General features: G+C 46.5%; 3 protein-coding genes across 3 annotated transcripts; all 3 read left to right on the plus strand.

Annotated features, from left to right (window-relative positions):
• Positions 1 to 363: 363 nt before the first annotated feature.
• LOC121291379 (histone H2B 7-like) lies at positions 364 to 903 on the plus strand. The gene has a single exon (XM_041212466.1). The coding sequence runs from the start codon at positions 494 to 496 to the stop codon at positions 899 to 901; it is 408 nt and encodes a 135-aa protein (XP_041068400.1). The 5' UTR covers positions 364 to 493; the 3' UTR covers positions 902 to 903.
• A 2,103-nt stretch (positions 904 to 3,006) lies between these two features.
• Positions 3,007 to 3,633, plus strand: LOC121291342 (histone H1-like). The gene has a single exon (XM_041212412.1). It carries the CDS (start codon positions 3,007 to 3,009, stop codon positions 3,631 to 3,633), a length of 627 nt encoding a protein of 208 aa, XP_041068346.1.
• A 3,844-nt stretch (positions 3,634 to 7,477) lies between these two features.
• LOC121291343 (histone H1-like) lies at positions 7,478 to 8,355 on the plus strand. The gene has a single exon (XM_041212413.1). It carries the CDS (start codon positions 7,478 to 7,480, stop codon positions 7,958 to 7,960), a length of 483 nt encoding a protein of 160 aa, XP_041068347.1. The 3' UTR covers positions 7,961 to 8,355.
• The last annotated feature ends 5,769 nt before the right edge of the window (positions 8,356 to 14,124 follow it).

Consider the following 14,124-nt stretch of genomic DNA (forward strand, 5'->3'; position numbering starts at 1 on the left):
TCCGGGATTTGCCCTCAATGGCTGACCGGGCCCTGATGGTTGGAAGATTTCAGGCGGCTGCGGAATCTTTGCGGCGGGGATGAATTTACAGGGCGTTGGGCTGGCGGCTTTGCGGTCACGTCCACCTGAAATAAGATTTGAAAGGTGCATAGTTGAGTGAAATGTCATTTTTCTCCCGAGTCCTGTCCCCCACCCACCCCCAGCGAATTAAGGTTCGCCTCCCCCACTCCCTGCCCGGCTCAGGCTCCTCCTGACAACTGGGGGGGGGGGGGGGAAACCAAGAGGAAAATGATACTTTTACTGTGATTTGTGCCAATTGAACATGAGGTTCATCCAGGTTTAGTCAATTGGAATTGACGATTTGTTATCCTTCATTTGCATAAACTGTGCACATCACGGTGGACCCACTTTTCTGTTCCTTCAATTCTCTTCTTTTTTAAAACAAAAATACCTGAAGAAGTCGGAGTTGTGAGGAGGATTTGAAGCGTCTGCGATGCCGACCGCCGCCGTCTCCACCAGCGCCACGGCCGTCGGCGCCAAGGGCTCCCTCTCCAAGAAAGGCTCGAAGAAAACGGCGATGAAAATGTCCAGGAAGGGCGACAGGAAGCACAGGCGGAGCAGGAAGGAGAGCTACAGCATCTACATCTACAAGGTGCTGAAGCAGGTCCACCCGGACACCGGCATTTCCTCCAAGGCCATGAGTGTCATCAACTCGCTCGTCAGCGACATCTTCGAGCGGGTGGCCGGCGAGGCTTCCCGCCTGGTCCATTACACCCGGCGGCAGACCATCTCCTCCCGGGAGATCCAGAGCGCCGTCCGCCTCCTGCTGCCGGGGGAACTGGCCAAACACGCCGTCTCCGAGGGCACCAAGGCGGTCACCAAGTACACCAGCTCCAAGTAGAGCTGCCAATAAAGAGATAAACAAAAGGCTCTTCTAAGAGCCACTCACCAATGTCTTCACATGGGGCTATCAATCATTTCTGGCTTCACCCAAACCAATCTTCAAACTAACAAAACAAAACTCCCAATTTACCAGAATAAACAACTCCCAATTTACCAGAATAAACAAAACTCCCAATTCACCAGAATAAACAAAACTCCCAATTTACCAGAATAAACAACTCCCAATTTACCAGAATAAACAACTCCCAATTTAGCAGAATAATCAAAACTCCCAATTTACCAGAATAAACAACTCCCAATTTACCAGAATAAACAAAACTCCCAATTCACCAGAATAAACAAAACTCCCAATTTACCAGAATAAACAAAACTCCCAATTTACCAGAATAATCAAAACTCCCAATTTACCAGAATAAACAAAACTCCCAATTCACCAGAATAAACAAAACTCCCAATTTATCAGAATAAACAAAACTCCCAATTTACCAGAATAAACAAAACTCCCAATTTACAAGATTAAAGAAAACTTCCAATTTACCAGAATAAACAAAATTTCTAATTTGTCAGAATAAACAAAACTTTGAACTCACCAAAACAAACAAACTGAAGATTGCCGAGATACAAACTAGTTAGACATGTGGATTTCCCATTACTTGCAGTTTGGGAGTCGCTGGGGGGAATGTTGGACTCAGAACCAGATGCCCCACATTCGTTTCCTTGCAAACCCTATTTTCTCTCCTTAGTTTTAACGTCCTGTTGAGGCGGGGGGGAGGAGAATCAAATTGGAAATCTGCTCAACTTGCATTTTACAAATGGTAATTTGAGCCCTAAACACGTCCCAAGAGCATCCAATAAGGGACTAAGACTTCTTTTTAAGGGAAATTAAGAGGTGCCCAGAATTGTTAACAAAAAGATGGAAGTTCAGCAGGATTTTAAAATGGGGAGAAAGCCTCTGGAAATATATCATTTCCCTAAAGGTGACAGAGGCTTTGGAAATATACGTATTATGGGGATGAAATGCCTCCAGATCCTGGACTGGAAGAATTCTTTGAGTGGATTTATAAAAATTCTGATTTGCCCAACTGCCAAATGAGTTGGCTTAAATCCTTCGAGCTAGCTCCGCCATTTGATAAGATCTGATTGTGGTTTTAATGTCTTTAAGGATTAATGTCCTGAGAGAGAAAAAAAATGCCCTAAGCTCCATATTAAATGGGAGAAATCTTGAAAAGGAAAGGTGTTTTCACTCCAGCTTGGCACAGGGTTTGTTTAAAAACCTAGTATTTCTTTTTTCAATAACGCTTTGAAAAGACTATTTGCCCCCATGTCCCGGTCTAGAGGTGATCCCGGAGTTGGTCTGTGCTCCTGGTCTAGGGGTTGATCCCGGAGTTGGTCTGTGCTCCTGGTCTAGGGGTTGATCCCAGAGTTGGTCTGTGCTCCTGGTCTAGGGGTTGATCCCGGAGTTGGTCTGTGCTCCTGGTCTAGGGGTTGATCCCGGAGTTTGTCTGTGCTCCTGGTCTAGGGGTGATCCCGGGGTTGGTCTGTGCTCCTGGTCTAGGGGTTGATCCCGGAGTTGGTCTGTGCTCCTGGTCTAGGGGTTGATCCCGGGGTTGGTCTGTGCTCCTGGTCTAGGGGTGATCCCAGAGTTGGTCTGTGCTCCTGGTCCAGGGGTGATCCCGGAGTTGGTCTGTGCTCCTGGTCTAGGGGTTGATCCCGGAGTTGGTCTATGCTCCTGGTCTAGGGGTGATCCCGGAGTTGGTCTGTGCTCCTGGTCTAGGGGTTGATCCCGGAGTTGGTCTGTGCTCCTGGTCTAGGGGTTGATCCCGGAGTTGGTCTGTGCTCCTGGTCTAGGGGTTGATCCCGGAGTTGGTCTGTGCTCCTGGTCTAGGGGTTGATCCCGGAGTTTGTCTGTGCTCCTGGTCTAGGGGTTGATCCCGGAGTTGGTCTGCGCTCCTGGTCTGGGGTTGATCCCGGAGTCGGTCTCTGATCCCGGAGTCGGTCTTTGACTCTGCAGCGTCGGGCTGACCCGGTTAAATAGCGGCGGCCGCTGCCAACTCTTCATTTCCCGGCAGAGGGAGAGGGAGGGAAAACCCGCCGAGCCCAGTGATGGCCGATACCCTGCCGGCCAGGAGGAAGGGGAGGAGGGCCAAGGCCCCTCAGCCGCCGGCCCAGCGGAGCGGCTCGGGCACCGTGTCCGAGCGGATCCTGGAGGCGGTGGCGGGCAGCAAGCAGGGGCGTCGCGGCCTCTCGCTGGCCGCCCTCAAGAAGATGCTGTCGGGCAGCGGCTACGACGTGGCCGCCAACAAGTGGCGGCTCAAGCAGGCGGTCCGGAGCCTGGTCAGCAAAGGCTCCCTGGTCCAGACCTCGGGCAGCGGCGCCTCGGGCTCCTTCAAACTCAGCAGCAAAGGGCAGAAGGAGGAGGCCACCCGGGCGGAGGAGAAGCCGAGGGTGAGGCCCCCCGGCCGGCAGAGGGGCCGGAAAGCCGCGGCCAAGGGGCCCAAGAGGAGGGTCGCCCCCAGGAAGATGGGGAGGGGGGCGAAGGGGAGCCGCAAAGCCAGAAGCCCCAAGGGGAGGAAGGCGGCCCGGAGCCCCGGGAAGGGCGGGCGCCAGCGGGCAAAGCCCAGGAAACTGGCCCAACCCCCGGAGGAAGAGGGCAAAGCTCCGGCCCCGGAGGAAATCTCCGCCTCTGAGGAAACCAGCCAAACCTGTTCGGAGATCCAGGGCAAAAACTGAGGGAAACAAATCCTCAAAACAAACAAAACAAAACAAAAAAGGCTCTTTTCAGAGCCACAGAACATTTCCGAAAGAGCCGGAGCCGGTGGTTGTATCAGTAAAAAAAAAATAAAAATAAAATTGCAAATTGACTCGATGGTGAATTAACAAAAATCCCCCCCACCCCCGTGTTGAAGGGAAATCGGAATAAATTATCCCCTCACAATAACTAAAACGAGCAGGGATTCCGTCCAGATTTTTTTTTCTCTCTCTCTCTCCCTCTGAGAAATCAACTCAAACCAACTCAAATTGTTCTTTTTATTTCTTACCTCGTGGAAGAAAACCACCTGCCCGCCGCTTTCAGCCGTCCCCAGACACGTTTGTCTGTGTTTGTTTGTTTATTTGTCTGTCTGTTTGCTTATTTATTTGTGGCTGCCGTTTATTTATTTGTTTATTTATTTTACGAATGCAGTCTGGTTATTCATTCATTTACTTAGCATCGGCTTTGATTCATTTTCCCTCCCCCCACCCACACTTCAATAATAAGACTATCGTTAAAATACACATTTCAAAATTAAGCCCTGCCTTTGGTCGTTATCGCAATTATTGATGGCAGAGAATTATTGCAGATGCGTTATCATGAAATGACAAACCTACAGGGCTTTTTTTTTGCAAAAAAAAAATACTTTATTCGTAAAATGTCTGAAAGAACATGACAAAACTTTTCCAATTGGGCCATCACAGTAAGTGCAATGATATTCATGTTTTCTACCTGGATCCTGTTGCATCCTGAGGTGCTTCAACAAACGATAAACTAATTTTTGAAGCGCTACTGTCCTGGTGATATATATATGTATATATATATAAAAGACAAATGCTGGAAATAGCTTTGTTCTTGACTGATATGTAGCAGCCGCATTTCAATCCTGTTTTAGGTACAATTGAGGGAGGTGAGTCTTCTTCGCCACTTGGATGTGCAAGTCTCGCCGTTGAAGCAAAAATAATAATCTATTTTCACCTTCATTTTGTGCCCTCGGTGTATTTTGATAGCCTGTCTGAGACTGCGGCTGTCACATCACCAATTCGCATTTTCACGGGAAAAGGATAGAATCACAGAAGCCACCCTCACTCAAATAAAAAACGCGGGCAAAATTCCTGCATTGGCATAGGAATTCATTCACCAAAAAAGAGACGGGTAGCCCAGCTGATAAAATTCTACAATTCCATTACTTCAAGATAAGAATTTAGGGAAATCCCAGGTAATATAATTTGGTCGCCAACAATCATTGTGTGATTATCAGAATATGGACAATGGGAATGAGTAGCCCCAGATCCTGCCAAAGCCTTTTTTCACAAACAGGATTCGAGTGCAGAAATTTCACCTCATCTCTGTCTCTCATCCTGAGACTGTAGCCCCTGTTTTAGATTCTCCAGCCAAAGGGAACAATCTCTCAGTGCCTATCTAACCAGTCAAGCCCCTTCAGAATCATTTATGTTTCAATGAAACCATCCCATTTTTTTTCTAAACTCCAGAATGTAGACCCAATTTACTCAGCTTTTCATCATAGGACCAAGATTTTTTCTAAGAATTGTATTAGGAGTCAGCAGTACTCAGAATCACAGAACTGTTACAGCTCAGGAGGCCACTTAACCCATCATGCCCGCACTGGCTCTTCGAATGAGCAATTCACCTAATGCCAATCCCCCACCTTCTCCCCATAGCCCTGGACATTCTTCCTTTTCAAATAACAGTCTAATTCCCTTTTGAATGGCTCAATTGACCCTGTCTCCACCACAATCTCAGGCAGTGCATTTCAGATCTAACCACTCTCTGTGTAAAAAAGCTTCTCCTCATATCACTTTTAGTTCTTTTGCTAATTAATTTAAATCTGTGCCTTCTCATTCTTGATCCGTTCATGACTGGGAACAATTTCTCCCTATCTACACTTTCCAGGCAGCTCCTGGGTTTGAACACCTCTACCAAATTGCCTCTCAACCTTCTCTTCTCCAAGGAAAACTTTTCCAATCTATCTTCATAACTAAGATTCCTCATCCCTGGAACTAATCTCGTGAATCTTTTCCACACTGTCTCCAATGTCTTCACATTCTTCTTAAAGTGCAGCCCCCAGAACTGGACGGAATACTCCAGCTGAGGAAGAACCCATGTCACATACAAGTTCAACATAACCTCCTTGTTCTTTTACTCTATGCCCCAATTAATAAAGCCTAGGATACTGTATGATTTATTCACCACGCTCTCTCAACCTATTCTGCCACATTCAATGACTTATGCACTTGTGCACCCAGGTCCCCTGGAGTGCACCATGTCTATCCATAACAACATTTTAATTTAATTTATTAAGTTTCCATAGAGGATTTTTTTTACCAGTATCCCTCCCCCCACACCCCACCCCCCCCCCCCATCCTTTAGAGATGTACCCTTTATTTTCTATTGTCTCTCATGATAAAGCTTATTTTATATTGTTTCATCATATGTTTTATTTCATATTATCACATTTTATTTTATATTGTCTGCTGAAGTATTTTATTTTATTTCATCATTTATTTTATTTTATATTACCTCATAATATATTTTATTTTATATGGTAATATATGTTACCTTATATTTTCTCTCAATATGTTTATTTTATATTGTCCCTTAATATACTTAATTTTATATTATCTCTCAATATATTCGTTTTATATTGTCTCCTAATATATTTTATTTTATATTATCTGATCATATATTTTATTTTATATTATCTCAATATATTTATTTCATATTGTCTCCTAATATATTTAATATTATCTGATAATATATTTTATTTTATATTATCTCTCAATATATTTATTTCATATTGTCTCCTAATATATTTTATATTATCTCCTAATATATTTTATTTTATATTATCTGATAATATATTTTATTTTATATTATCTCTCAATATATTTATTTCATATTGTCTCCTAATATATTTTATATTATCTCCTAATATATTTATTTCATATTGTCTCAGAATATATTTTATTTTATATTATCTCTCAATATATTTCATTTTATATTGTCTCCTAATATATTTTATTTTATATTATTTCAATATATTTATTCCATATTGTCTCATAATATATTTTATATTATCTCATAATATATTTTATTTTATATTATCTGATAAATATTTTATTTTATATTATTTCAATATATTTATTTCATATTGTCTCCTAATATATTTTATATTATCTCCTAATATATTTTATTTTATATTATTTCAATATATTTATTCCATATTGTCTCATAATATATTTTATATTATCTCATAATATATTTTATTTTATATTATCTGATAAATATTTTATTTTATATTATTTCAATATATTTATTTCATATTGTCTCCTAATATATTTTATATTATCTCCTAATATATTTTATTTTATATTCTGTCAATATATTCATTTCATATTGTCTCCTAAAATATTTTATTTTATAATATCTCGTGGTATATTTTATATAGTCTCTCAGAATATATGTTATTTTACATTATCCCATAATATATTTTATATTGTCTCTCGTCTTATATTTAATATTATCTCTGATAATATATTTCATTTTAACTTGTTTCTCTCACTCAGGCTACAAGAGGGGTTTCAGCTGCAAAACAACTTTGGGCGGAGGATGTTTGTCAGGAATTTGCAGCCGATGGAGAGGGGGGGAGGAGGGGGGAGGAGGTGGTGGGGGGGGGGGGGTGGTGGTGGTGGTGTTCGGGACTGACCCACCCACCCCGCCCTCCCCGGGTGTCTCCATCGCGTCCGTCCCGAGGCTTGAAATGGAAATGCGGCCGCCGGGGGCGCCCGCATCAGCCGAGCGAACATGCCCAGGTTACCCCGAGGAGCCGGTGGCGGTGGCGGCGGCGGCGGCGGCGGCGGTGGCATCGCGCCCAGGAAGCAGCAGCAGCAGCAGCTCCGGCCGCACCGGCGGCCCAGGAAGCCGGAGGTGCGGATCTCCCAGCTGATCCTGCAGGCGCTGTCGGCCCGCAGGCAGCGGGGCGGCCTCTCGCTGGCCTCCCTCCGCCAGGCGCTGCTGGCCAGCGGCTACGACGTGGAGCGGAACAAGGCCCGGCTGCAGACGGCCATCCGGAGCCTGGTGAAGAACGGCTCGCTGGTGCAGACCAAGGCCACCGGCTCCCTGCAGCTCAGCGGCGGCCGGCAGGCCCAGGAGGCCCAGCCCCCTGCCCTGCCCGCCCAGGCGGAGGCGGAGGCGGAGGGGGAGGGGGAGGAGGCGGCGAACCCGGTCAAGAAACCCCGGAGGAGACGGGCCGAGAGGAAGGCGAAGCCCAGAAAGGCCCGGAAGTGAATGGAAGTGAAGAAAACTCTGAAAACAAAAGGCTCTTTTGAGAGCCACAAACTCCCCGAAAGGAGGCGGAACCAAACTTTTTAATAAAACACTGGGGAAAGTTTATAAACCCCCCGAAAATATAACATAAATTAAAATGACATTCCAGATTGAGAAGATACATGAGGTGCAATAGGATTCAGCTTTTCTCCACATGTCCCCCCTCCTGTGAGAAGCCTCACAATGTTTATTCTCTGTGACATTTACAATGTTCATTCAGCCCGAGGACAAAACATTTAAAACTAAAAGTGACAATAAAAGCGCAACCAGGTTCCGCTCAGATGCCATTTCAACACTCCTGACATTTACAACACACGTTGGCCGAAACCCTTTCTATTTAGAAATTAAAGATTGCAATAGGATTAATTTGTTTCTCTCTCTCTCTCTCTCTCTCTCTGTCTCTCTCCACATGTTCCACTCTTGATGTTGATGTTTACAAAATGTGTCCCACGTCCAGCGCGCAACCCGAGGGCCGGGGGAGGTGGGAGGTGGGGGGTGGGGGGTGGGGGAGGTGGGGTTTCAGCCTCTCGGGTGTCTTGTGGTTTCATTAACTCAAGACAACCCAGTGCTGAATATCTTCAAGGCTTTTGCTCAGTCCAGAATCATTTTACATCCAGGAGACTTTTCTATGAGAAACTTGACTTGAGGAGGAGCCGCTTCCACGGGCCGGGAGGGTCAGTGACCAGAGGACGGCGATTTTGGACCATGAACGAAGCGGGTGAGACTTATTTAACGAAGTAGGTGAGACTTATTTAACGAAGTAGGTGAGACTTATTTAACGAAGTAGGTGAGACTTATTTTACGAAATAGATGAGACTTATTTAACAAAATAGGTGAGACTTATTTAACGAAGTAGGTGAGACTTATTTAACGAAGTAGGTGAGACTTATTTAATGAAGTAAGTGAGACTTATTTAACGAAGTAGGTGAGACTTATTTAATGAAGTAAGTGAGACTTATTTAACGAAGTAGGTGAGACTTATTTAACGATATAGGTGAGACTTATTTAACGATATAGGTGAGACTTATTTAAGGAAGGAGGTGAGACTTATTTTACAAAATAGATGAGACTTACTTAACAAAATAGGTGAGACTTATTTAACGAAGTAGGTGAGACTTATTTAATGAAGTAGGTGAGACTTATTTAACGAAGTAAGTGAGACTTATTTAACGAAGTAGGTGAGACTTATTTAACGAAATAGGTGAGACTTATTTAACGAAATAGGTGAGACTTATTTTATGAAGTAGGTGAGACTTATTTTACAAAATAGGTGAGACTTATTTTATGAAGTAGGTGAGACTTATTTAACGAAGTAGGTGAGACTTATTTAACGAAATAGGTGAGACTTATTTAACGAAATAGGTGAGACTTATTTTACGAAATAGGTGAGACTTATTTAACGAAATAGGTGAGACTTATTTTACGAAGTAGGTGAGACTTATTTAACGAAATAGGTGAGACTTATTTTACGAAATAGGTGAGACTTATTTAATGAAGTAGGTGAGACTTATTTTACGCGGCTGAATTTCAATTTGCAACAGCCTGAAGAGGAGAAAAAAAAAAGGGGGGGGGCAATAGCGAAAAATTCGATCCAAAACTTTCAGAGGGGAGTGGATTGAATATTTGAAAGTGAATATTTGTGTAGGGTTATAAGGGGTGGGGGGAAAATCCACAGGGGAGGGAATGAGGTTTAATTGTATTGTCTTCTTTTCAAAGGAGGCAGCACAAGGGGCGATGGGCCGAATCCTGCATCATTCTGCCATTCTAATTCTATCAGATTTGCCTGGGTAGTTGTCTGTCACTTCCCTTGATCACTTTCTTTCCCGTGTGCGATCATTCACCCTCGGATTCCCTTCCTACCCACCTTGGGCACATTCATCCCCCTTCACTCCCTGTTCCAAAGTCTTTTTTTCTGACACCTTCCACCCGGTGCCCTGGCAGGAATCCCGGCACTTTCACACTCCTCAGAGAGAGAGTAGCTGTTGCTATTTTCTGGACCCGACAGTCACCTCTGGTCCGACACGGCCAAAGTCGGGGTTTTTAAAAAAAATTTTAAAGCCACCTTTCAGATGCTTGGTCAGTCATCACCAGCCCCGGATTATCACCTCCGCCCAAAACCCGTCCCTCACCTTCCCCCAAGTGGTTTCCAACTGAGTTTATCAAAGACCTTTGGCCTCCATTGCCAAGTCAGGAGTGGGTCTTTCCGGGGCCGAACTCCACTCACCAAGTCCAGGGAAGCAGCCGGTGCAAAGCTGCTGGAATCTGGATTCACAGCCCGAGGTTTGGGGTTGGCGATTTCTGGGATTTCTCGCATGATGGGCGCCCCAAAATAAAAATGAGAAACTCCTTGGGGCGCTGGGAACGTCAGAACAGCAAATATATAATATAAATATATATATATATATATATGTGTGTGTGTGTGTTGGGAAAATACCCCCTGGCACTGGTGGAGAAAGTTGATTTGAGAAACCTCTTGAGGTGGACAAACCTTCACCAGAACCAGAAGGGGAAAAAAATCTCCTGAAGAAATAAACTCCAGCGTGGAAGCAAAATAATTCAATCTCAGCTTCATGTTTGATGTCACTATTTATTTGTTTGTGACTGTATTTATTTATTTTTTGTGTGTGTGGTAAATAAACCTCAGTTGAAATAATTGTAATGGACACGATCCAATGATGAGTTATTCATGAAAGTCAGCAAGTTAAATGAATCTCAAGTAAAATAATTTTACGGTCAAGGTGGGAGATGATATAATCATTAAGGGGAAGTCAGCAAGTTGAATAACTCTCAAGTAAAATAATTTTGCAGTCAAGGTGGGAGATGATATAATCATTAAGGGGAAGTCAGCAAGTTGAATAAATGTCAAGTAAAATAATTTTATGGTCAAGGTGGGAGATGATATAATTATTAAGGGATGATATAATGATGATATAATCAGCAAGTTGAATAAATCTCAAGTTAACTAATTTTACAAGACAAAAATAAAAAAAAAATAGCTGGAAAAACTCAGCAGGTCTGGCAGCATCTGCGGAGAGGGACCCAGTTAACGTTTCGAGTCCGAATGACCCTTCGACAGAACTAAGTAAGAGTAGAAGAGAGGTGAAATATAATCTGGTAGAAGGGGGATAGTTGGGTGGTGGTGGGGGCGGGGGGTGGGGGTGCAGTGATAGATGGAGACCAAGAAGTCTCCCTCCCCCTCAGATGCTGCCAGACCTGCTGAGTTTTTCCAGCTATTTTTTGTTCTGGATTTCCAGCACCCGCAGGTTTTTACGCTTCTAACTAATTTTACGACCGTGGGTTACTAAATAAACCTCATGTAAAGCAATTTCATGGCCACGATGGAACTCTATGGTTCACTATTGAAGGGAAGTCGGTGTGTTTTTGTGTTTCTTTGTGGAATGGTTTCCGGGTGACAAGATTTAACAGGCGGATCAGCTCAAGTTTCTTTCCAGGTTTGGTGGCTCTGAAAAGAGCCGTTGTTTATATATGAGAGAGAGAGAGAGAGACGGAGGTTGTTTATTCTGCTGCCCCAGGTCTCTTAACATTTCCCGACCACCCGCCGGGTGGTGACCCTCCTCTGCCGCTTCCCCCTGGCGCCGGGCGGCCGCCCCCGCTGCCCGTGAGCGGCCGGCGCCGCCCTCCTGACCACCCGCACCGGCTTGTGTTTGCGGCGGAGCTGGGGCCGCCCTCGGTGCTGCTGCTGCTGGTGCTGGGGGGCGGCTCCACCTCCTCCACCTCGGCCCTTCAGGCGGACCCGCACCCGGGCGCTCCGGGGCGGCGGCGCCCGGCGGGGTTTGCAGCCGACGCCGCCCCGGCGACGGGAGCGGGGGGCCGGCCGGCGGGCTTTGCGCTGGGGCTTGGCCGGGGCTTTGCGGCGGCTGGGGGCCCTCCTGCGGAGCCGGGGGCCGCGCGGGTGCTGCGGGGGGCGGGGCAGGGGCGGGGGCGGGGGGGACCGCCGGCGGCCGGCCGCCCGCCTCTTGGCCGCTTCCCTCCTGGCGGCGGGGGGGCCGCCGCCGCCGCCGCCTCCTCTCCGTGCTCCCGCCGCCTCGCCGCCTGATCCGCGGTTGAAGCGGAAGGAGCCCGCGGCTCCCACCCCGGCCGTCTGCACCAACGAGCCGTTGCGCACCAGCTGCTTGACCGTCTGGTTGACCCGCGTGTTGTTGCGGCTCACGTCGTAGCCCTTGGCCGAAAGCGCCTTCTTGAGGGCGGCCAGCGAGATGCCCCGACGCTCCTTGGTGGCCGCCGCCACATGCAGGATCTGCTCGGTCACGGTCGGTCCCTTCTTCTTGCGGCGGGACGGGGGCGGAGGCGGGGGCGGGGGCGGGGGCGGAGGCGGGGGCGGGGGCGCCGCCGCAGCATTTTGCTGCTGTTGTTGCGGCTGCGGATTGTTTTGCAGATTTTGCTGCTGCTGCTTCTTCTTCTTCTTCTTCTTGTTCGCCCCTCTCTCGGCTGTCGTCCGAGCCTGGGGCGGGGTGGCTCCTCCGCCGCCTCCTGAATCGCCCACATTTTCCTCCTTCTGGCTGTTGTCAGCCATCCTCCCTCCTCCCTCCTCCTCCTCCTCCTCTTTTATTTTATCTCTGATATAAGATTTTTGTTTGTTTTTTTTTGTCTTTTTGGTCCCTACGTTGCAATCTTCATAACCAAACGCTGCCCGAAGATGAGGAGGAGCGGGGAGCCGCCGCTTTTTTTTATAAGGTGAGGGCGGACGCCGGCGGAGCCAGATCCCGCCTCCTTCACCCCTTCCTCCTCCTCCTCCTCCTCCTCCTCCTCCTCCTCCTCCCGCTCATCCCGTCCCTCCCCTTTTCTCCACCGTTTTAGATTCACCAGAATGGTTCCAGGGACGAGGAACTTCAACATTGGAGAGGTCGGGACAAAAACAACAACAGCAACAACAACAACAACAAAAAAAAAATGCTGGAAAAACTCAGCAGCTCTGGCAGCTTCTGCGGAGAGAGAGAGAGAAACATTTCCAGTCCGTCTGACTCTTCTTCACAGCAGAGGAGTTGGGGCTGTTTTCCTTGGAGAAAAGAAGGCGGAGAGGAGATTTTTTTATAGAGGTTTTCAAAGGCATGAGTGGTCTGGGCAGAGTAGATAGAGAGAAACTGTTCCCACTCGTGAAAAGATCGAGAATGAGAGGGGCACAGGTTTAAAGTAATTGGTAAAAGAAGCAAAAGTGACATGAGGAAAACCTTTGTCACACAACGAGTGGTTAGGGTCTGGAACGCACTGTCTGAGCGTGTGGTGGAGACAGGGTCAATCGAGTGGTTAGGATCTGGAATGCACTGTCTGAGAGTGTGGTGGAGTCAGGGTCAATCGAGTGGTTAGGGTCTGGAATGCACTGTCTGAGCGTGTGGTGGAGACAGGGTCAATCGAGTGGTTAGGATCTGGAATGCACTGTCTGAGAGTGTGGTGGAGACAGGATCAATCAAGTGGTTAGGATCTGGAATGCACTGTCTGAGAGTGTGGTGGAGACAGGGTCAATCGAGTGGTTAGTGTCTGGAATGCACTGCCTGAGAGTGTGGTGGAGACAGGGTCAATTGAAGCATTTAAGAGGGAATTAAACTGTTATGTAAAAAGAAAGAATGTGCAGGGTTACGGGGAGAAGGCAGGAGAATGGAACTAAGTGAATTGCTCATTCAGAGAGCTGGCACAGACCAGATGGGCCGAATGGCCTCCTTCTGTGCTGTAATAATTGTGATTCACTGATTCTTTTTATTTCTGTCTATCTGTCCTCCTGCACCTTATTTCACACTCCCCTCTTCCTGCACCAGTTCAGTAAACCAGGCCAACCGGATTTCACCCACCCCACCCCACCAACTTCAAGGCAGCAACTCCAAACAGACCAAAAAGTGACCCTTCTTCCCTCATTCAAAAAAAAAATACCGGCCGGAAAATGTGCAAAGAGCAAAGCAGGGTGGATGAAACCCCGCCCGCTCTTCCTGTCTTTCGCCCCCTCTCCCTGTCGAAACTAAGGAAAGGTCCTGAGGTTTTAGTTTGTTTCTCTTCCGAAAATGGGAAGTTCCCCCACCAACACCGAGTTGTCTAAGGTAAAAGCTTCCCAAAAAAAAATAATAACCTTGCCCTCATGAGGTTTACATCTGCTTCAGCTGCCTTCAGTCAATGTG

The sequence above is a fragment of the Carcharodon carcharias genome, chromosome 19 (assembly GCF_017639515.1).
Source record: "Carcharodon carcharias isolate sCarCar2 chromosome 19, sCarCar2.pri, whole genome shotgun sequence".
Classification (NCBI taxonomy): Eukaryota; Metazoa; Chordata; class Chondrichthyes; order Lamniformes; family Lamnidae; genus Carcharodon; species Carcharodon carcharias.